Consider the following 24,353-nt stretch of genomic DNA (forward strand, 5'->3'; position numbering starts at 1 on the left):
TCTAAGAATTTGTCCATTTCTTCCAGGTTGTCCATATTTTTGTCATAGAGTTGTTTGTAGTAATCTCCCATATCCTTTGTATTTCTGCAGTGTCAGTTGTTACTTCTCCTTTTTCATTTCTAATTCTTCTTCCTGTTTTTCTTGATGAGTCTGGCTAGTGGTTTATCAATTTTGTTTATCTTCTCAAAGAACCAGCTTTTAGTTTTATTGATCTTTGCTATTGTTTCCTTCATTGCTTTTTCATTTATTTCTGATCTGATCTTAATGATATTTTTCCTTCTGCTAACTTTGGGGTTTTTTTGTTCTTCTTTCTGTAATTGCTTTAGGTATAAGGTTAAGTTATTTATTTGAGGTGTTTCTTGAGGTAGATTGTATTGCTATAAACTTTCCTCTTAGAACTGCTTTTGCTGCATGCCATAGGTTTTGGGTCGTTGTGTTTTCATTGTCATTTGTTTCTAGGTATTTTCTGATTTCCTCTTTGATTTCTTCAGTGTTCTCTTGGTTGTTTAGTAGTGTATTGTTTACCCTCTATGTGTTTGTATTTTTTCCAGATTTTTTTCCTGTAATTGATATCTGGTCTTATAGTGTTGTGGCTGGCAAAGATACTCGATACAATTTTAGTTTTCTTAAGTTTACCAAGGCTTGATTTGTGACCCAAGATATAATCTATCCTGGAGAATGTTCCATGAGCACTTGAGAAGAATGTGTAATCTGCTGTTTTTGGATGGAATGTCCTATAAATGTCAATTAAGTCCATCTTGTTTAATGTATCATTTAAAGCTTCTGCCTCCTTATTTATTTTCATTTTGGATGATCTGTCCATTGGTGAAAGTGGGGTGTTAAAGTCCCCTACTATGATTCTTTTACTGTCTATTTCCCCTTTTATGGCTGTTAGCATTTGCCTTATGTATTGAGGTGCTCCTATGTTGGGTGCATAAATATTTACAATTGTTATATCTTCTTCTTGGATTGATCCCTTGATCATTATGTAGTGTCCTTCTTTGTCTCTTGAAATAGTCTTTATTTTAAAGTCTGTTTTGTCTGATACAAGAATTGCTACTCCAGCTTTCTTTTGATTTCCATTTGCATGGAACATCTTTTTCCATCCCCTCACTTTGAGTCTGTATGTGTCACTGGGTCTGTAGTGGGTCTCTTGTAGACACTATATGTATGGGTTTTGTTTTTTATCCATTCAGCCAGTCTGTGTGTTTTGGTTGGAGCATTTAATCCATTTACATATAGGGTAGTTATTGATATGTATGTTCCTATTCCCATTTTCTTAATTGTTTTGCGTTTGTTTGTCTTTTCCTTGTCTGTTTCCTGCCTAGAGAAGTTCCTTTAGCATTTGTTGTAGAGCTGGTTTGGTGATGCTGAATTCTCTTAGCTTTCACTTATCTGTAAAGGTTTTAATTTCTCCATCGAATCTGAATGAGATCCTTGCTGGGTAGAGTAATCTTGGTTGTAAGTTTTTCCCTTTCATCACTTTAAGTATGTCCTGCTACTCCTTTCTGGCTTGCAGAGTTTCTGCTGGAAGATCAGCTGTTAATCTTATGAGGATTCCCTTGTATGTTAATTGTTGCTTTTCCCTTGCTGCTTTGAATATTTTTTCTTTGTATTTAATTTTTGATAGTTTGATTAATGTGTGTCTTGGCATGTTTCTCCTTGGATTTATCCTGTGTGGGACTCTCTGTGCTTCCTGGACTTGATTGACTATTTTCTTCCCCATATTAGGGAAGTTTTCAACTGTAATCTCATCGAATATTTTCTCAGTCCCTTTTTTATTCTCTTCTTCTGGGACCCCTATAATTTGAATGTTGGTGCATTTAATGTTGTCCCAGAGGTCTCTGAGATTGTCCTCAGTTCTTTTCATTCTTTTTTCTGCCTGGTCTGTGGTAGTTATTGCCACTATTTTATTTTCTAGGTCACTTACCTGTTCTTCTGCCTAAGTTATTCTGCTGTTGATTCTTTCTAGAGAATTTTTAATTTCATTTATTGTGTTGTTCATCCTGGTTTGTTTGCTCTTTAGTTCTTCTAGGTCCTTGTTAAACGTTTCTTGTATTTTCCCCATTCTATTTCCAAGATTTTGGATCATCTTTACTCTCATTACTCTAAATTCTTTTTCAGGTAGACTGCCTATTTCCTCTTCATTTGTTTGGTCTGTGGGTTGTTACCTTGTTTCTTCATTTGCTGTGTATTTCTCTGTCTTCTCATTTTGCCTAACTTACTGTGTTTGGGGTATACATTTTGCAGGCTGCAGGTTCGTAGTTCCTGTTGTTTTTGGTGTCTGCTCCCAGTGGGTAAGGTTCGTTCAGTGGGCTGTGTAGGCTTCCTGGTGGAGGGGACTGGTACCTATGTTCTTGTGGATGAGGCTGGATGTTGTCTTTCTGGTGGGCAGGATCATGTCTGGTGGTGTGTTTTGGGGTGTTGGTGAACTTATTATGATTTTAGGCAGCCTCTCTGCTGATGGGTGGATTTGTGTTCCTGTCTTGCTAGTTGTTTGGCATACAGTGTCTAGCACTATAGCTTGCTGGTCGTTGAGTGGAGCTGGGTCTTAGCGTTGAGATGGAGGTCTCCGTGAGAGCTTTCGCCATTTGATATTACGTGGAGCCGGGAGGTCTCTGGTAGACCAGTGTCCTGAACTTGGCTCTCCCTCCTCAGAGGCATAGCCCTGATGCCTGGCTGGAGCACCAAGAGCCTTTCATCTGCACGGCTCAGAGGAAAAGGGAGAGAAAGAAAAGAAAAGAAAGAAAGAAAGAAAAAAAATGAATAAACAAAATAAAATAGTTATTAAAATAGAAAAAAAATATTAAAAATTAAAAAAACAAGAAAGTAATTTAAAAAGAGAGAGAGGAAGAAAGAAGAGAGCAACCAAACGAAAAAGCAAATCCCCCATTGATAAGTGCTAAAAAGTATACCAAAAAAAAAAAAAAAGGACAATCAGAACCCTTGGACAAATGGCAAAAGCAAAGCTATAAAGACAAAATCACACAAAGAAGCATACACATACACACACAAAAAGAGAAAAAGGGAAAAAAAAACCTCATATATATATATATATATATATATATGTAAAATAAAAAAAGGAAGAGAGCAACCAAATCAATAAACAAATCTACCAATGATAATAAGCTCTAAAAACTAAACTACGATAAACATAAAACCAGAAACAAATTAGACACAGAAAGCAAACACAGTTGCTCCCAAAGTCCATCGCCTCAATTTTCGGATGATTCGTTGTCTATTCAGGTATTCCACAGATGCAGGATACATCAAGTTGACTGTGGAGATTTAATCCTCTGCTCCTGAGGCTGCTGGGAGAGATTTCCCTTTTTCTTCTTTGTTCGCACAGCTCCTGGGGCTCAGCTTTGGATTTGGCTCCGCCTGTGTGTGTACGTCGCCTGAGGGCGTCTATTTGCCAGACAGGGCAGGGTTAAAGTAGCAGCTGATTAGGGGGCTCTGGCTCACTCAGGCTGGGGGGGGGGGAGGGAGGGAAGGGTATGGAATGTGGGGCGTGACGTTGCAACAGCCTGAGGCGCACCATGTTCTCCTGGGGAAGTTGTCCCTGGATCTTGGGACCCTGGCAGTGGCGAGCTGCACAGGCTCCTAGCCGGGGTGGTATGGATAGTGACCTGTGCTTGCACACAGGCTTCTTGGTGGCTACAGCAGCAGCCTTAGCGTTTCATGCCCCTCTCAGGGGTCTGTGCTGATAGCCACAGCTTGTGCCCATCTTTGGAGCTCGTTTAGGTGGTTGATGACTTTCTTATAATTAACTTTTGTAAGCATTAAATTGTGCTTTCATTACTTTACATGACTGTAAGTGAAATTACTGTGTTAATCGATTCTTTCCCATCTTTTTATTCCACATCTTTTCTATTTGTATATATTTTTTCTTTTTTAAAAAATTCAGTTGTAAAATCAGTGCCTGAATACATGGTCACTGTCAAAATTTCGAACAGTACAGAAACATATAGACTAGAATTGAAAGTTTCTCTTTGTTTCCTTTACTATTGGAAAGCTGGTTTTTCTGTGTGTAATCAAACTTGTGTGTTGACTGGCTTTTCTGTGTATTTGCGTACCCATATAACTTTAAACAAAAGAATATGCACACTTGTGATACATACTGTAAAATTGTTTTCCAAAATATTTCCATCATTTTATCATCCTGCTAGTAGTATGAAAGTGCTTAGTGCTTGTAAGAGTAGATCGAAGCTGGCAAAATATTTACTGTTTCTGGAAGGAATTGTACAATGTATTTTAAAAGATTAAAAAAAAATGTTTAAACCCTTATCTAGCCTCATAGTAATTCTTATTTTTGGAATTTATACAGAGGAATTAATTCAAAATATAAGAAGATCCATATATTCAGAGCAGTTTATTGTAAGATTATGTTTAATAGAGAAAAATCAAATGGAGCTTTAATGTGAATTAAGCTACAACTCAGATTATTTTGTGGTCATTAAAATATATAAGCTTTTAAAATATGTCACAATAGTGGGGAAATGCATCATAGCAAATATGTGCATATAGTAATATTGGTATAAATCCTCCATATGAAAAAAATATTGATAGGAAATGCAGAAATGATAAGAGTGGTGGAATTGAGGACTCCCTGGCTCCCAAGTTCTAATTTTTCAAATTTTCTGTTTATCTATAATGTCATACATATCTGAATATATATGTGCATATGAACATGCATTTCAAGAAAATTTAATCTTACCTTTTTAAGGAGCTGAATGAGATTTGCTTTACTGAGAGGAAAGCAAAGATGCTTTTCATTAAACACTATTTATAATTACGAAATATTTTCCAGTGTGACTGAAGAAGTCTGAGTAATGAATTAGGTTTTACCATGTTATAAACTGAGAAAGATACTTGAAATTTTCTCTTTTCTCTTCCTAGATGCCAAACTTGCGAATAGGGAGAAGGGAAAGTTTTGCTTCAAGGCAATACGATGTAAGGAGGAAGAAGGTAAATTCATTTTACTGTCACAGTTTCTTAAATGGTTATTTTATATTTCATGCCAATGATATGATTAGTTTGTTCTCTCCTGTTTTTTAGTTGCTACACAGTCCTCAGAAAAATATACCTTTGCAGATATCATCTTTGGAAATGAACAGGTATGCGAATAAGCACAATAACGTTTGATTTAAAAAGTCACAGTCTGGAGTATCTTGACTATTTTGGTAAAACTATTGCTTTAGTAATCCCCAAATTCTTTGGTGGATGAACATGTCAGCTTTGTTGGGTTTTGCAACTTGTCTTCATGCCCCAAAGCAAACAAAAATGCTATATGGAATATAGCATTTTAATTAGTTATTTAAATTTAACTTTCTTTTAGAGTGTAAGATACTCATGAAATAAGTTTAGTCCTTGGGATTAAAGAAACAGGATTATATGAAGGAACCTGTTTATTTGGGAACGTGGTCACAGTGGAACAAACAGATGATAACCCTCTGGATTTGGGAATATCATATGGTTCTGTGACCCAAATAATAAGCTGTTTTGTAATTTTAAATGTATTATTGACTAGGGCACTGATACTCCCAATAATTATATGTTACAACCACCTTGAGAGTGGTTTTCAAACTTTGAAATAATGTGCATGTAAGTCACCTGGGAATCTTGTTAAAATGCAAATTCTCAGTCAGTGGGACTGGATGAGACCTGGGGCTCTGAATTGCTAAAGCTTTGAGGTGATCTTGAGGTTATCAGTCTGCACCCTCTATTTTTTTTTAATTTATTTATTTTATTTTTGGCTGTGTTGGGTCTTCGTTGCTGCGCACGGGCTTTCTCTAGTTGTGGCGAGTGGGGGCTACTCTTTGTTGTGGTGCGTGGGGCTTCTCATTGCAGTGGCTTCTCTTGTTGCGGGGAACGGGCTCTAGGTGCGTGGGCTCTAGAGCGCAGGCTCAGTAGTTGTGGCGTGTAGGCAGCAAATGGGATCTTCCTGGACCAGGGTTCCAACCCATATCCCCTGCATTGGCAGGTGGATTCTTAACCACTGCGCCACCAGGGAGGGCCTGCACACAGTTTTTTATCTAGAGAATTTTTATAAAAATGAAAGCTTTGCCGTCCCACCTCTAAAGCTCTGGCTCATACTTTGGGTAGAGTTTGGGAATACACATTTTCATCCAGCTCTGCAGATAATCTGAAGAGGTGATTTGGGGACCTGCTTTGAAAAATACGGACCAAATTCCCTGTCGTTTTGTGCTGTTACTAGTATTATTTCTTTGTGTTCTTCTCCTTGATAATTCCAAACATACTTAGACTTTTGTATTGTGCTTATCATTTGCCTTCATCTGACCCACTCTTTGTACTATCTTTTGGCCATTTGAGGAAGCAGCTATTTAGAAATATCCCAGAGCACCAAAAGTCCAATAATTCCAGAATGAGTATGACTTTTGGACACTGTGCTTCCTTGCTTCCTGAATGGTTGAATTTTAGCTTTTAGGACTTAAGTTGTTTGTTTTGTTTGTGTCTTTTTAAAAACATTCCCTAGAAACATCATCAGGACCCTTAAATTATATTAAGGTTGTAATTTTTATTATATTTATTGTTAATAATTTTGTGTAGGAGCACTGCAGATGGCATAAACAAAGACATTTTCCCTTTTGATGAATCTGAGTAAATAGAACTCACCAGGCACTACACGTTGATGAGATAACTATGTGGACAATGGTTTACCAGAAAAAGTTCATGTCTAAGGGGGAAAATATATGTATTTATTAATATTTAATAATTAACTTGAAGCTTAACAGCTATATAATATAGTTTATAATGCAGGAAATTGTTAAGTGTAGAGATTTAACTGTGAAACACAGTAGTCATTAATTAAGGGAAATTCTGTAGTTCTGAGTCTGTTTAAAAATCTTTTCTCTTGTTCTCTCCCTTTAAGTATAAAAGCCAGGTTAATGCCAGTGTCTTCATTCGTTCTGTTTTCATTGGATATCACTTAGTCTTCCAAGTATTTGAATGGGAAATATTTGTTATTTTTAATAGTTAAAAAGATCATAATTTCCTTTTAACAATTCACTTTTTTAAAAATTGAAGTATAGTTATTTTACGATGTTGTATTGGTTTCAAGTGTACAGTAAAATGATTCAGTTATACATATATATGTTGTTTGTCAGATTCTCAACAATTCACTTTTTATTCATTTTCTTAGAGATACCCATTTACCCTCCCTGGATACTTAGAAGGTTAAAGCCAGTGCCATGGAAGTGTAGATTTATGAATTTGAGCTTCAAACTTTAAGATTCAGGGTAATTTGTGCCAAATATTTTAGGTATTCAAGTCTTAGGGTGGCCTCCTTGTATTCAACCAAATTGATAAGAAATTACTGAATAAGCCTTTTGGGTATATGTAAGTTGTAGAAATTTAAATTTTGGCAGGGTATATCTAATTGAAAACACATACAGACAAACGATTTTCTTTTAACAGATAGTAAGTTCAGCAAGCCCATGTGCAGACTTCTTTTATCGAAGTTTATCCTCTGAATTGAAGAAACCACAAGCCCAGTCTTCTCTGCATACAGAAAAACAGTCAATAGAGGACACTATGAGATTAATTCAGAAGTGCAATGAGGTGGATTTGAATATTGTTGTATTGTGGAAGGTATGTGTTGTTAAATTATTTCAGCAAGCCTCACTTATACTTGATTCTTAAGCTGAAGAGTAAATGTAAGCTGCTCTTTATATTTTTTCTCTGCTTAAATTTTCCAATTTGAATATTGAAGTAGTTTTATAAGTTTTTCAGCAGTTCCAAAATAACTTTTTTTTGCCTAAAGGGAAGAATTCATTCAAATTAGATGACTTTATTCTGTGTTACTTATTACTTGTAAGAGGTACTGAGAATATTGTAGACATGATAAGCTCCATGAAAGCAAAAATGCTGTTATTAAACTCTTTATTGTGAGCATTTTCAAACTCTGAAAAAGGAAAAATAGCACTATGAATCTCTAAGTACCCATTACTTAGTCTCCAACAGCCACTAATTTGCTGCTGTTCGTTTTCACCTATTCCTTTGTTTTATTTTTACCTTCCTTTATTTTTTAGCTGCAGTATATATTTTTTAATGACATATTTCATCTGCTTTTATGTGTACTTCTAGCAGATGAGGACTTTCTTGTTTAATATAACCCCACCATATTACTATCTCACCCAAATTAACAGTAATTCTTTACAATTATCTAATTATTGGTCTCTGTTGAAATTTTTCAGATTACTTGAAAATATTTTAATTAAAAAAAATCAGATTCAACTAAGATTTGCACATACACATGGCAGACCGGAATGAGGTTGTTTAGGCATTGGTCTTCCCTAAAGTTACCTATAATGCAGAAGAGGTTTATTTTTCACAGTACACCCTTTTGTATCTTAAGTATGTATCTTTTTTTTTTTCCACTGTAGAAATGATTCTACAGTGAAATTTAGGATCTTGCCCAGGGATATTCACCTGAACTATGTGAGGAGGTTTGATTTTGTACTGTCTGATATAAGGCCTAACATGGAGACATGCTCATAGTAGATGATTAGAACATGTTATTTTAAGTTGATTCAGATGTTCTAAAGTGTTCTTTTTACTAAACTGCACACTTTTAAGTAAACTTTCTTGAAACCAAGCTGGCTTTACATGAATTCCAATAAAACTGCTTAAGCAAATTGATACTTTTGTTGACTATAGAAGGTGAAGGTGTTTAATGTTAAAAAGATAAGTTACACGTTATTAGTTTGAAATCAAATGTTCTTGGAGCTTAGAATCAAGAGAATCCTGGGCTTCCCTGGTGGCGCAGTGGTTGAGAGTCCGCCTGCCGAGGCAGGGGACACGGGTTCGTGCTCCGGTCCAGGAGGATCCCACATGCTGTGGAGCAGCTGGGCCCGTGAGCCATGGCCGCTGAGCCTGCGCATCCGGAGCCTGTGCTCTGCAACGGGAGAGGCCACAGCAGTGAGAGGCCCGCGTACCGCAAAAAAAAAAAAAAAAAAAGAGAATCCTGTTTTCAGGCTCAGTAGCATTGCCCCTTAATGTAAACCACCTATCCATTAAATGTATGGTAGACCTTTAGCATTTGTAGCTGTCACTCCACAGATTCCTGCCATGTAACAATTTGTAATATTCGTGAGACAAGATTTTGAGTTATGTGTGCTGTATTCTGTACTCATCGTTGAGCCCACAGTAACCTTGGTGGGGGCGGGGTGGCCAGGGGTTATCTTTCAAAAAATCACCCTGAATAAAAGCCAATTACTAGTATTGCTGATTATCATTGAAGAAGAAGAAAACTACCCAAGATTATGATACTCCTTAGTTAGAAAATGGAAGTTTGAATAGATTACAGGATGGGATATTAAATTTGGTAGGGGCTAGTAGCTATGATAAGTTTATTATTCAACTCATTTGAGGAAGTGACTAGTAGATTTTCTTTAGTGAAGACTCTAGGTAGTGCACAAAGGACCACCTTGAACGGAAGAAAACTTGACAAGTCATTTAAGTTGTGGAGTTGATGCATAGGGAACATAGTACTCTAAAAAATTATGATTCAGGAGAAAACTAAGACCTTGGACAACATTTTTGTAAAAAAATTTAGTTGGTAAGGGGGTATAGTATAACTTATAACCAATCTTAACCAAAAATAAAGGTTTGTTTTGAAAAACTAAGACTTTGTGCAGGAAAGAGAATGCATTATAGGGTTATGCATGGCTATGGGTGATTTTTGTTTGGTCCCTGAGACCATTGGAAAAGATGTGCGACCTGTCTCAGGATGTTATCTATCAGTTGTCATCCTCTCTTGATTAAAGGTCACCCCATCAAGTATTTAACTCCTCCTGCATTTCTGGGTCGTGCATGGATGGGTGCTGAGCAGGTCCTGGGCCTGCCTCTGCCTTAGTGCAGCAGTTCTCCAAGTGTGATCCATGGATGGCAAATTGTCACTCATGATAAGTATAGAAATTGAAAATAAACATTTAGGAATGTTTATAGCGTTCTGACTGAGTAATTTTGAATCTGTTGAATCTAATAGTAAAAGAAATTGGGCTTATCAAAAAAAAATTAAACACCTGTATTTGCATAGTGTGACAGTACCAGTATATCAGAGCCATGTACAGATTTTATTTTCTCCAACACAGAAGAAGTTCAAGAAGAAAAGTTACATGCTGGAGTAAGTGTTTTAATTTAGATGAGATCAGTTCATTGTATAGGAAGAAAAAAACTTTTTTTTTTCTCTTTTAAGCATATGTATCAATACTTAAACTTAAGATCTCCAAGGACATGGCATTTCCACTTCTAGGATTTATGATTGTACTCACTGATTTTGCTGCATTATATGATAAACCCTGGTGCATTTCAGAAGCAAGATGATAAGAAAAAGCCTTGGGAATCCCCTGGCGGCTCAGTGGTTGAAAATCCGCCTGCCAATGTAGGGGACATGGGTTTGAGCCCTGGTCTGGGAAGATCCCACATGCTGTGGAGCAACTAAGCCCACGCGCCACAACTACTGAGCCTGCGCCCTAGAGCCCACGCACCACAACTACTGAAGCCTGTGAGCCACAACTATTGAAGCCCGTGCACCTAGCGCCTGTGCTCTGCAGCAAGAGAAGCCACTGCAATGAGAAGCCCATGCACCGCAACGAAGAGTAGGCCCCACTTGCCACAACTAGAGAAAGCCTGCACATAGCAATGAAGACCCAACGCAGCCAAAAATAAATAAATATATTTTTAAAAAAGAAAAAAAAGAAAAAGCCTTTTGCCTGTATATTGGCAGTCCAGTAAAGAAAATAACTTGTGTTATGGTATGGCACTGTTCTTTTGGACTAGTTTCTTAAGTGCTCTAGAGAAAATTGGAAACGATTTCAAGAAGTGTCTCTCACGTATCCAGGCCAACTGTTTTATATTGAGGCAGAGCAGATTTTGACAGATACTTAATTGATTGAATGAATGAACAAAAGTAGAAATGTTGACACAGCCATGAGTGTTGGTAATTGATAGATATTAGCCATAATACCTCTGCTTTCCATCAGATATTGCATTGGTTACTTTTGAGGTTACTGCCAAGCAGGCTAACATTTTTGTGCTTTGTACTTCTTAGGCATACGTAGTGGAAGACAGTAAGCAGCTTATTTTGGAAGGTCAGCACCATGTTGTTCTTCGCACTATAGGAAAAGAAGCTTTTTCATATCCTCAGAAACAGGTAATGACAGAGTTTGCTTTGGGGCCTTCCTGTGAACTTGTGGGGTTTTTTGTTTGGTTGTTTTTTGTGTTTTTGAAGGTATCTGGTTTGTGCAAGCTTTTATATTAGAATTTGAGTTGGGGCTTGGTGGCAGAAAGCTGATTAAAATTAGAAGTGAACATAAATTGATTTTAAAATTCACTAGCACTTCATAAGAGTATTGAGATGCATTTGTGATCTTGGGGTTTCCTAAGATATATTCTTTATTGAATCTAGAACTCACAGTTAGCTTGAGAGGAAGGGAACCATATTCTCTATATTATCTTGTTTGTTGTTTAACAGGCCCATACCATTGCAGAACTCTCTGGGGCCTCTCATACAGTGTAAAGGATGGCCTCTGGAGTTGTGCAGAAGCTGGTAATACTGTTTATTTTCTTACTTTTCCTAAAATACTGTTTAATCTTACCAAAAGTTCTCATAGTGTGTGTAAATATTTAAACCCAAATCTGTTTCTTACTTTAAGAAAATTGTTTTTCTCAAACTGACTTGATTAGTTAAAAAAGTCCCAAGTTTTAATTGCAAATTGTCATATTTTGATAATTTCGAACATCTCAAGGCAAGATTTTTCACTTAGAAAATGAAACAAAGTGATTTCTATAAAATTCACTCAAGTTATAGTCCCATTTTACTAAAATACTGTGTAGGGCATATCCTTTTTTTCCTCTGTATTTCACCTTTGAAATACTTTATATTCTCTTTATATGATTAACTGAGTTGGGAGGTGCAGCATGTTCATCATACTAAGAATAATATATTTGGAGCCCAGAGACTTTCAGATTGATGGCCTAGTGCAAGTTACTCGCATAATTTGATAAACTTTTAGCTTACATATAAAACAGGGGTAATAGTACTTTATACCTTGCCTCTCTTGTGATGGGACTGTCTGTCATAAGGTTGAATCAAACCCTTATTATAAAACTACTGTACAAATTGTCCAGCACTCATTGCAAAAATACCTGTTGTTGCTTTTAAGCTAGAAGAGAGGGAAGCTCTTCTAAATATTCCCTCAGTAAATTAGCTTCAGGTTTTTGGTATCCTTTTCTGGCCGTTGTTCGTGTGTGTTCCTCCTGGTAAGTAGTATGTAGAGATTCATTTAGTATAATTTAGAAGTCTCAAATAACAGCTTATTTTTCTTAGATGATTAGATTATAATAATAGTACATTTTTTGGACTTTTAATTAAAGTGTAACGTAAATGCAGAATAGTGACTAGGTCATTGACTCTTCACAAATTGAAGAACACTTCAGTATAAGGAGGACCCAGATCAAGAAAGAGAACATGACCCGCACCCAGAAGTTTTGCTCCTGCTCGCTTCCAGGCACAAGTCTTCCCTCCTCCAGAGTAAACCTCTAGTCACTTTTCTCTCACTCATAAGTCAGAAGCAGTTTTAATTCTTGCTTTTGCAGCTGTATAAATCAAGGGTCAGCAAACTTTTTCTGAGAAAAGCCAGATGGTAAATATTTTAGACTTTGCTGGCTCAGAGTCTTTGTCAGAATTACTCATCTGTGTTGTTTGGAGTCCAAAAGCAACCATAGCCAGTGTGTAAACAAATAGATATGGCTCTGTTTCCATAAAACTTTCTTTACATAAAGAGGAGGCAGGCTGAATTTGGCCCATGGGCTGTAGTTTGCCAGTCCTTGGTGTAGATCAGAATCCAGCTAGGCTAGCAGGAAATTAAAAAATCAAAATTTTCTGGACGGTGAAGGAAAATGGAGAAAAAAATGACCAAGAAAGAAATAATAATACTAGAAGTGGGACATGATTCTCTATTTTCATTTAGACGATAATAATATTTATTGAAATGTTTACAGTGTGCCTCACACTAGCTATATTGAGACTTCTACATGTATGTTAACCTTCAGTTAATATAGTTGAGGCACTATAATCTGTAAAAACTCAGGAAGCTATTTTCAAAAATGACTCTTTAAGGCAATTTTAGTTTTTCAACTATTAAAACAGATGCTATACAATTGAATATCTATAGCCTAAGTACTAAGCAATTTTATTAGATGAGAACCACAGCAACTTTTGAAATTACTATTATTGTAAACCCCTTTTTTACATATGAGGAAATTGTCTTAAAGTATTAAATAACTTATCCAGGATCACAGAGCTAATATGTGAGGTTGCTGGATTTCGAGTCTAACCCCAGCACATAATAAATAGAGAATGAATAAATGATTACAGATCCTAGTTTTTTTATCCTAGGTTGTATGTATTGCATATGATTTCAGCTGTTAGTTTGTTAGTTTTTACAGCAGAAAAAGTATTGTTCATGCTTTACTTTATCTCTACTGGTTTTAACTTCTTTAGTTTGTGTGTGCTATACTTTAACAAGGCAGCGTTTTTATTGTCATATATTTTTTCTTTTCTCAGGAGCCACCAGAAATGGAACTATTAAAATTTTTCAGACCAGAAAACACTACAGTTTCCTCAAGACCATCAGTAGAGCAGCTTTCTAATCTCATTAGAACGAGTCTTCACTATCCAGAATCATTTAGTCATCCTTTTCATCAAAAAAGGTTTGAGATGTATTTTTGTTAACATTTTTCTACAATATACACACCTGTGTGTGCATGCACACACAGACATACACACATTTATTAATAGCATTAACCCAGATATTGAAGAAACAATTTAGAATACTACTGAGTCTGTAGAAATTGCCCTTAAGTAATTTACCCTTTACTATGATTACTATATGTTGCTGCTGTAATTAAAAGATGGGTATTTCCTCAGCCAGTTAGTTGTCAAAAGTTTTCTTTTGGGGCTTCCCTGGTGGCGCAGTGGTTGAGAGTCCGCTTGCCGATACAGGGGACACAGGTTCGTGCCCTGGTCCGGGAAGATCCCACATGCCACGGAGCTGCTGGGCCCGTGAGCCATGGCCGCTGAGCCTGCGCGTCTGGAGCCTGTGCTCCGCAACAGGAGAGGCCACAACAGTGAGAGGCCTGCATACCAACAAAAACAGTTTTCTTTTGATGAGCAGGTTTATCATTAAGTCAAGAAGAAGGAAAAAATACAGTCATTTTGTTTTTGTTTTAAGTACAGAAATTAAATCTAAGACATGACTATAGTATAGACTCATCAAACAGTTTAAATTTAGAGAGCATCATTTACTTAAGATTTATTAAGTGTTAAACTTCTGGGGGACTGATGTATTTATAACTTTGGTAAATAGCCTGATTATATAAACTTAAGGTTCTAAAATAAAAAGTCCTAAGTCAGATGACACTTCAAAAAGTGGCTGGTTTACAGATACAAAAGAAGATGGAGAGAAGTCTGTTAGAGCCAGTCTGTGAATTATAACTGAAAGTATAAATTTTGGTGAAGTCACCTTGGATAGAGGTAGGGATGGGGTGGGATAGAACAAAAGAGAATGGTGACCTATAGAACAGTGGTGTTTGAGAGATGAGCTAAGGAAAAAGTCCACGAAGAAGACTGATTGGGAAGTAGCAATCAAACAATTAGGAAGAAAAGACCAATGAGGAGAAAGTAGCATCACAGTGGCAGAGTGAGCACAGTTCAAGGAGGGAGAGCGGTTAACAGTTTTAAATGCTGCAGACAAGTCGTTCATTGGCTCTTCCAGTAAAGAAATTGCTCATGCTTTTGAGAAGAATGTTATTATATAGTGGGGGTGGAAGCATGATATAGTAGGTTGAGGAGAAATGGGAGGAAGTAAGTAAAGATACTCATGTAGACCACCCTTTCAAGAAGCTGGGCTATGAACGGGGATCAGGGAATAGCCATGCAATATTATTGTTTTACTAGGTAAGATATGGATGTATTTATGGTCTTGAAGGAAATGATGGGATACAGGAAGGGCAACAGAATCCTTAATAGATGGAAAGATACACCAAAGAGTGGCAGGATTAGCTTTGGACTGAAGAACGGACCTCCTTACTATGGAAACAGGGAAAGATGAAAGTAGGGAGAAATTTTAACAAGTTACACATTATTGGAATGCCTCCACTTTTCAGGAGTTTATAGAAGCACGGTTAAGTACTCAAAGTAATCTAGGAAATAAGAGAATAAAGGGTAGAGAATTTTTAAAAGTGAAATTTGAGAACAGCTACTGAGAGGAATGAGGAGCTGGCCAAGGACACACAGAAGGAGTGCTGGGCAAAATTAAGATGTTGACTTAGCATCGGAAATATTTAAAAAGTAGCTTAAATGGTGCTAACCATTTTTAAACCCTTTTATCGTGAGATATAACACACAGAAAAGTGCTCAAAAATGAAAACTTGTGGCCATAGTGATTATTTTTCACAAAACTGATACCCAAATAATCACATCTAGGGAAGAAATTAGAATATTGCTAGCAATCTCAGAAGCCCCCTGTGTACTCCCTTCCAGTCATGCCCCCTGTGTACTCCCTTCCAGTCACTCCCCCGTCCATCCCCAGTATTAACAGTCATTTCTTTGCTCCTCTTTATAATTTTCCAACCAAGTGTTACATATCTGTATTTTGATTGTCATGGTTTTTTAAAAAATATATAATTTATTTATTTATTTATTGGCTGCGTTGGGTCTTCGTTGCTCTGCGTGGGCTTTCTCTAGTTGCGGCGAGCAAGGGCTACTCTCCATTGTGGTGCACGGGCTTCTCATTGTGGTGGCTTCTCTTGTTGTGGAGCACGGGCTCTAGGCCTGTGGGCTTCAGTAGTTGTGGGTCGTGGGCTCTAGAGTGCAGGCTTGGTAGTTGTGGCGCATGGGCTTAGTTGCTCCGTGGCATGTGGGATCTTCCTGGACCAGGGCTCGAACCCGTGTCGCCCGCATTGGCAGGTGGATTCTCAACCACTGCACCACCAGGGAAGTCCTGTGGGTTTTTTTGAACTTTATTTATGAATGGAATTATACAGAGTATATTCTTGTTACGTCCAGTTTCTTTCACTTAATATTATGTTATTCATCAGCCATTGACGAAGCTGTGGAATTTTCATTGCCAAATGAATATGTTTGAACATATTAGAATTAGTTTATCTACTCTATTGTTGATGAACTTTTCGATTATTTTCATATTTCAACTTTCTGCTCTTGAATATTCTTGTATATATCTCCTGGTGCATGTGTGTTTGCTCCCCTCTTTTTTTTCCACATTTATCTAGGAATTTTTTCAAAGTAGTTTTACTAATTCATATATCGCACTAGTAGTGTTTGGGAGTTCCCTCTGCTCATAACCTTCAGCAACACTTTCTGTTGTCACACTTTTAAAGATTTTAGCCATTTAAGTTATTTTTAAATACTTTTGGTCTTAAATCTTTGTCTAGGTCTTAATTGCTCAGTAGTCATTCTGTATGCCTTTGACTGACAGAGGCACACTGGGGTCACCTGGGGAGAGTTAAGAAATACAGATGCTTTGGTCCTACTCCCAGAGATTCTGATTGGCTGAAGGTTGGGGGCTGGACATCTAGATTACCTAAAGTTCTCCAGGTGATTCTAATGTACAGCCAAAGCTGAGAAAGAATTTCTTGTTTTATCCCTAGTGAACCTGTCTTCCCACTCTTCCATAGACAGTTTTGATTCCATAATGTTTCATTTTAACCCACCGTTCTACTTTGTCCCTGTTTATCAAACCTGTCCTGCTTCACGTACTTCCTGAATATCTTAGATGCCATGGTGCTGCTTAGTGGTTGAAACCCTGGCTATGCCTTAGAGGCTGGGATATGTAGGACTTCTCCATGTGCTTCTATTATGGTAAAAAGCATCATAGACTCTAGGCAGTTCAGGGAAGTATGTGAAACAGGACAGTTTTGATCAAACTAAAAGGAGAGCAGTGGGCTAAAATAAAGCATCATAGAATTAAAACTGTGCATGGAAGTATGTGAGAACAAGGCAGATTTGAGAAGGACAAGATATGGCAGTTTCTTCCAACTTTGGCTCCACATTAGAATCACCTGAAGAATTTTTGAAACTCCTGATACTTAGGCCAGTTAAATCACAATCTCTGGGAGTAGGACCTATGTGTCTATATATTTTAAATAAATCCTCAGATGATACCAGAGTGAATCTGTATCAGTTTCTATTGCTAAATAATGCTTCGTAAGAACCCACTCCAGAATTCAGTAGTTTACAAGGCATTTATTCCCACGCTCATGGGTCTGCAGGCCAATGACAATTTGGCTGAAGCTCTGCTTCAGGCTGTGGGTTGGTTGGGTTCATGTTTGTGCCATATACATTTGGGGTCAGTCCAAATGGGCAGCAGCTAGCTGGGTTATGTTCTTCTCATGGCATATCTCTGGAGTACAAAAAGTGAGCCACATTGCAGTAGCACGTTTAAGCCTTCTGTTTGCATCAGAGTCATTAATATTCCATTGCCAAATAGCCTTTCCTTCACAATCAACAAGGATGATCCACCGTTGCACAGTGGGAGGTGAAGGGAATGAATAACTGCTAAACAATAATTACCATTATCACAGTAACCAGGATTGCGAATCAGTGAAGTAGAGGGTCAAGTGATTGGGCATCCTTGTGAAACTAAAGATCAGAAGTGTAATTGAGTGAGAGAGCTGGAGATAGTGGTCAGAGAGTGGAGAATCTCAGTAGTATTTCAGAGGCAGTTATTTTAGGTGACTAAAACAAATTCACAGTATGGTCATGGAAGTTAGATGGCTGAGTTTTGAATAGTATTGGTGGTCATGGAGGTGACAGATCAAGGGTTTGAGAAGGAGTTGAGTGAGTTGTCTACCTTGACAGTGAAGTTCTCCAAAAAGATGACAAAATTCAGGATTGAAAAGAAGAAAGCAAACTCATCCAGAAGCTTTTAATAAATGAAGCCAATAAGATGATATGGAAGAAAAATCTTGAGCAATGTTTCCTTTCTAGATGGTAGGCCTCTGCTTGACAGATATACTAGATGAATTTGGGGTGGGGGGAAGAGGGTGAAGCAGATATTTCAAAAGACTCATCCCCTCCCCCTCCCCCAAAGAATCTCTGCTATACTGAGTTACTGTCACTGGTATTAGTTTGTCAGTATGGGGACAGAAAAAAAGAATAAAAACCTTGGAGTAGTTTATGACCAAAAAAATGAGGTGTTTTTATAGGAGAGGTAGGAGGAAGAACTCAAGAAGTGGTATTAACTATATTAATGAGACATTCTGGCTAGAGATATGGAAGATGTTGGAAGAAGAACAGCATGTGTTATTGAGAGGACTGCAGAGGAAGCTGTGTACTCAGCCAAATTTCAGTTAAAGTAAGATGTAGACATATAAAGAGAGGAGACTGAGGATCTAGAGGAGTGTTGTTCATGTGATACAGAAATGTGGGAGGGGTGGGACAGGGAAGAGGTTTGGTCATAGCAGTGGAACACAGGGCAGCAGGGGAATGAGAATATGAGAAACAGCAGGTGACCAGAGATAACAAAGATATGAATCAAATAAATTGACAGGAATTTGTGAAGAATAGTAGAAAATTGGGAATGGGGGCTAGTGAGGCAGTAGCCCCCATTCCCACTTATTAACACTTAGTATGATGCCTAAGGTTTGCTGGGGAGATGGGGGTGCTATTCACTGAAGCAGTGAATGGAGGAAGAAGAGGAATGAAGGTAATGATTTTGGGGCTAAGAAACATCCAGATGTTCTGATTTCTTCTTTTACTAGAAGCATTTAGATAAAGCATGGAGAATTTGAGGCCCAAATGGTAACAGAATAGCAAAGTTTCTGAGGTTTTGCTTTGGGTTACAAATTATGCGATTGGAATTTAACTTAATGGGGTGCTCTAGACTGGAAACCTATTCGGTAGTCTTTGCTGTCCTCTTTTCCTTGTTAGAAGTTTGTGGAGGAGGTAAGGGCATAGCACCGGTACAATCTAAGAATAAGTCTTTGAAATTATCTTAGTTTTTGTTTAGGGAAATCTGTTATTTGCAGTATGGTTCAGAAAGTATTTCTTAGTAAGAGGATATAAAATTTCTGAAAGCATAAAATATATTATCTGAGCAGAATTTTAAAGTTAATTTTGTGGGAGCTTATAGGATTACTTTTTTCTTTTTTACTATCCCTTTGTTCTTTGTGTTAATAGAGTAAACTATTTTCAATAATAGTATGTAACCATTTGTGCATAGATATGTTCATTTATTATGTTCTTGATTTTAAATCTGCACCAGTCTGTTCATTAGGTCCTCTTCTATCACTCCATGTCCTTTCTCCTATGCTTTAGTGATTTACTAATTATAAAGTGAGATCAGAAATTAGGTTAACTGAGCAAATGTGTCTACTTGAAAGGGCTCTCCTCATAACTTGCTGTACAGAAATAATTATCATATTCTCCCGAACGTGATGGCTTTTATGCAAATTTGATAGAAGAGCAAATGTCAGTTCTCAAAATTAAGTAATTTTCACGAAGCATAGAGAACAGGATTAGTTGTTGGCATTTTCATGATTTTTTATCTCCATTGATCTTTCTTAGTTGCGATTATTCTGTTTTGCATTTTGGGAAATAACCACCTAGAAACATTTTGGTTATTTTTTAAGATTAGCTTCAATAAATATAAATAAAATGGTTTTGTAGATGTATATATTCTGGTATTTAGTATTCAGGCATTGTATTAATATGTTTTACTTCTTGTTTATGCAAATAATTTGGCTTGAGTGATTTTAGAATTCAGTTTTTTTCCTTACTTGAATCTAATTGTTTTTGAGGAGCTTATGCTATTAGGTACTCTTAAGTTTTATTTTCAAGAAAGTGGGTTTTTTTGGTTGTTGTTTTTTAATATCCCGCTAACCTTTTTTATTTATTTTTTTTCCACAGCCTTTGTTTAGTACCAGTGACTCTTTTACTTTCCAATTGTTCAAAGGCCGACGTCGATGTAATAGTTGATCTTAGGCATAAAACAACAAGGTAAAGATTTATTCAGGGCAAGTTTATTTTGCAGTTAAAGATTGATTTGAAAGCAATTTAATATTTTGAAATTATGCAAATAATTACCTAACATAGAGAAAGTTTACTCAGGCATGCCTTTATTTTTTTGTTTGGTATTAAGAAGTGTTAGAGAAGACTTAACGAAGATTGTCTTAGAATTTCAATAGTGGCAAATGGAAAGCAATTTCCAAAAGCAGCAAATTATTTTGACCAGAGACAACAATTTTTATAAAAGTTTGTTGGTGATAAAGAACTCTAAAATTGAAAATCAGCAAGTTCAGGATAGAAGTTTTTTTTTGTCTTGTTTTCTGATTTATAAAATAATGCTTAACAACAACAACAACAAAAATGCTGGTCCATACTGGCACTCCAAGATCTAGATGCTTTTCAGAATTCAGAAATTTTGGGGTTTTTAGAAAAGCAGTGTGAAGCGTATGCTGATTATTATTGTATAACACTCCAAACAGGATCTGGGTTAGCTGTGTGAAATTCAAACATTTTGTGTATGATTATGTGTATCATAAATTAATTTGCTAATGCCTTATTGGTAGACCCTTGGTTGCTTTCCATTTTTCAGTATTATAAACAATTTCAATATTATAAGCATTCTTATATGCACATTTATTTTTGTGTATGGATAACCAAGTGGTTAAAAGCTCAGGTTTGAAATCAGGTTCCATTATTTACTAGCTGCTGTTGCGAGTGTTAAGTGAGATAATTCATTCTTAGCATTGTGCCTGGAACATAGTAAGTGTTAATAAATTTTAGCTATTATAGAAATTGTAATGTTAGCTATTGCCATTATTGTTATTAATACAGTTGGTGTCATAAAATAATTTCTAGAAATAGAATTGCTAGATGAAAGGGATGTGTTATTGGGACTTTGGGAAAAAATTTATGAAGAAAAAAATTCTCCAACTTACTACTTGCCTCCTCCCTTAGCCCAGAAGCATTGGAAATCCATGGATCATTTACATGGCTTGGACAAACACAATATAAACTTCATCTTAAAAGCCAGGAGCTTCACAGTTTGCAGCTGAAAGCATGCTTTGTCCATACAGGTGTTTATAACCTTGGAACTCCTAGGGTATTTGCCAAGTTATCGGACCAAGTTACAGTGTTTGAAACAAGTCAGCAGAGCTCCATGCCTGCCCTGATCATCATCAATAATGTGTGATAACTTACAAATTTGTACTGAAATTCACAGGAATCAGTTTTATTTTACCGAATGGTTTTTACAGCAGTATTTGAAATACCTAACTTGTTTGGGAGGTTGGTGTTAGATCACTGTAAAATACTTCTGATTTGTCAATTTGTTGATGATGCAAAGCACGTTGGACTGAGAGTACTTAAATTCTTTTTTTGTATTTCTTTAATCCCTGGTAATAATTTACATGCTCATAATACAGAATTTCAGCATATCCATGCACCTTATTAAGCCCCACTTAAAACCAGTGTCTAAGTCTGCTGTTACAACTTATCAATGGTATATGAACATTAGGAGATGATTTTGAGGAAGAAAAGGCCTTGTTGGCAATATTCCTGTTAAGCCATTAGTCTATAAATTCCAGCTTTACTGTGAAGTTCTATAGAGTGTTAAATACAGACTTTGCTGTCTTGCTTCACACAGTTCTCTAAAATCAGTTTTGAACGTTGGTTATAGGGTCTTCATACTTCAGTATCTGGTTGTTCCTATGGCTTATACATAACTTTGTAAAAAGAAGAACTTTTTTTTCTGATGCTTTGATTATAGTTTTGGAAAGAGTTTGACTCCCCCCCCATTCATCTCAGCATACAGTGCACTATTTCACAATATGAGATTTTTGTCATTTAAATTATCATATTCTTTATTATGTAACTTTAACAATTGAGATGATCTGTTTAAAATATAAATCTACTCAAGTTAATTAAAAATAAGCTTTTCAAAAATGTATTATATTTATAGCAAATGTACTGTAAATAGAATAAAGACATGCTATTCACTGTATAGATTTATTAGATGCCTTTTTAAAAAAATTCTGAGAACATATTATTGAAAATGAATGTCAGCCAAGACTTCCCTGGTGGTCCAGTGGCTGGGGCTCCGTGCACCCAGCACAGGGGGCCTGGGTTCGATCCCAGGTCAGAAGCTGAATCTCACGTGCGACAACTAGGAGTTCACCTGCCACAACTAAAGTTCCTGCATGCTGCAACTAGAAGGTCCTGCGTGCCGCAGCTGGGGATCCCACACACTGCAGCTAAGGATCCCGCACGTCACAACTAGGACCCAGTGCAGTCGAATAAATAGATGGGTAGGTGGATATTTAAAAAAAAAAGAATGCCAACCATATTATTATAGCAGGTGCCAGATCAATTTCCTGAGAAAGCGTTATCTTTGTTTCTAAAAGTGAATGACAATCTTTGTTCCTATAGTCCTTGGTGGCCGTGTTATACATGAACAAATGAATTTTGTCTTTAAATGTTTCATGTCTGATACCCAGTTACAATTTTGGATAACCTTTTTATATCCTGGGAGAAAGGAAGATCTATGCTTATTGACCCTACTGTAAATAACCACATTGCAGACTCTTATGCTGGTTATGGCAGACTAGGTAATTTAGCCCTCCTGCTGGAGAAAAGTAAAAAGTCAGAACAAAATAGAAGAAAATGTTTTACTAAAAACGAAGTGTTATCAATATAGTCTGTTATTAGAGGACCAAAATCCAGTAGAAGAAAGTCTAGAGAGATGATATTTGGGCCTACTTTGCCTTGGGAGGTTTGCCCACTTAGGAAGAAGCAGCTGAGAGGCAGAGCGTATGTTTGACTTATTTTGAGACAAGAAGTATAGGTTAGGAGAAATAATTGAAACTGAAGCAAAGAGAAGAAAAGGATGGAAAATAGGCCAACAAAAGGTAAGAAACCTGGATTCAGTAAGAAAGTCGTACGTATTTATTTGGAGTCCTAGAAAGGGGAGAGGATAGGGCAGAAGCAGTATAGAATCTGAGAATTTTCCAAGATGGACAACAAGTTACAGATTCAAGTAGTTCAGTAAATTCCAAACAACATAAATGTAAAGGAACCTATATACAGATGCATCATAGTGGAACTGCTAGAAATCAAAGACAAAGGCAGAAACAGTCTGAGTACAGAAGGCAAAACTTACTTGAGTGGTAGCAGTAATTCAACTGATGGCAGACTTCTCAACAAAAATAATGGAAGCCAGAAGATAGTTTCTTTCAACCCTTTGAAGATACCCTATTAACTGCTAAGCCCAAATTCTAAATGGCAAGGATACCTTTCAGAATGAAAGTGAAACAAAGACATTTTCAGACAAATAAAACCAGAGAGTTTACTTCAGGTGACTGTAGGATAATCTGCCTAAATCTAAATCTTTCCACTCATTCTCCAAGTAAGTATACAAATCAACAAGAGCAAGTGAAACCACACCTAGCTCGTGTGTTTAGCGTAACTAGACGATATTAACTTCAAATTATCTGCACATGGAAAATTTAGCCTTAAATTCCAGCTGGCTATGTCAAGCATCTATGTCAAGCCTTTGTACAGAGTGGATGCAGGTGGGGAAGACCGGAACCCGGAAAGACCCTATGGAAAGGAAATAAGAGGACAGGGCTTAAGGGTGAGCTGAAATCACTCTAAACAAAGAAAGTCATCCTGACTGTAAAAGTACAAGACATCTGGTAGATCAGAGCCCTGGTGACAGGCAAGGCACTTGAGGCCTTGCAGTGGGGTCTTGTAGGAGCAGAAAGGAACGGGGTCCATTTATCACACAGCTAAGGAAATACATCCTAATAGGAATTACCTTATAAGCCGGCTACTTAGAGTGTTGAGTATTTTGAGGTTTGTGCACCCCGAATCAAGTGAAATTGTTCCATTAAAGCTTCATACCCTTAGGCCTGAGTTCCAGAAGACTCCATTAAAATGCAACTGCCTGTAGGTACCCTAATAACTCACCCTCATTGTTCTTTAAAATGTTAAGATTTGTCAGGCAGCCTATAAGAGTGAGGCAAGACTTGGAATGGGACACACAACAGTGTCTAGAAGGGAGGTGAGGGGAGCTGGTGGGAGGAGCAGGAAATGGGGAGAGGGGAAGGAGGAAGGGATAGGTTGCTGAAGGAAAACTTGGCCTGTTTCATAATCTTGCTTAGGGTCAACCCTATTTGGTAGTATTCCATTGTTCCTCAGGATTATCGGGCTGTAGGTTTTCACCTCGGGAGAAAAGTTTGCATGTCATGTGTCTTCTGTCCCTACACCCTGTGTTGTTTTTTTTTCTAATTTATTTTTGGCCGTG

General features: G+C 37.1%; 1 protein-coding gene across 3 annotated transcripts in view; it reads left to right on the top strand.

The window, feature by feature from the left end:
* TRAPPC8 (trafficking protein particle complex 8) overlaps positions 1-22,034 on the top strand; it is a 90,620-nt gene extending 68,586 nt beyond the window's left edge. For 2 of the 3 annotated variants that reach the window (XM_029225128.1, XM_029225124.1), the window contains exons 23-29: positions 4,900-4,968; positions 5,059-5,117; positions 7,438-7,611; positions 11,075-11,176; positions 13,592-13,737; positions 19,955-20,044; positions 21,008-22,034. In XM_029225128.1, coding sequence (XP_029080961.1) covers positions 4,900-4,968; positions 5,059-5,117; positions 7,438-7,611; positions 11,075-11,176; positions 13,592-13,737; positions 19,955-20,044; positions 21,008-21,242 — 875 coding nt within the window. In that variant the 3' untranslated portion in view covers positions 21,243-22,034. Of the gene's footprint in view, positions 1-4,899; positions 4,969-5,036; positions 5,118-7,437; positions 7,612-11,074; positions 11,177-13,591; positions 13,738-19,954; positions 20,045-21,007 lie in introns of those variants that run through there. The other variant, XR_003793924.1, reaches the window with a different exon arrangement.
* Positions 22,035-24,353: the final 2,319 nt, after the last annotated feature.

Source organism: Monodon monoceros, unplaced genomic scaffold (assembly GCF_005190385.1).
Source record: "Monodon monoceros isolate NGI ecotype Baffin Bay Population unplaced genomic scaffold, NGI_Narwhal_1 Super_Scaffold_1, whole genome shotgun sequence".
NCBI lineage: Eukaryota > Metazoa > Chordata > Mammalia > Artiodactyla > Monodontidae > Monodon > Monodon monoceros.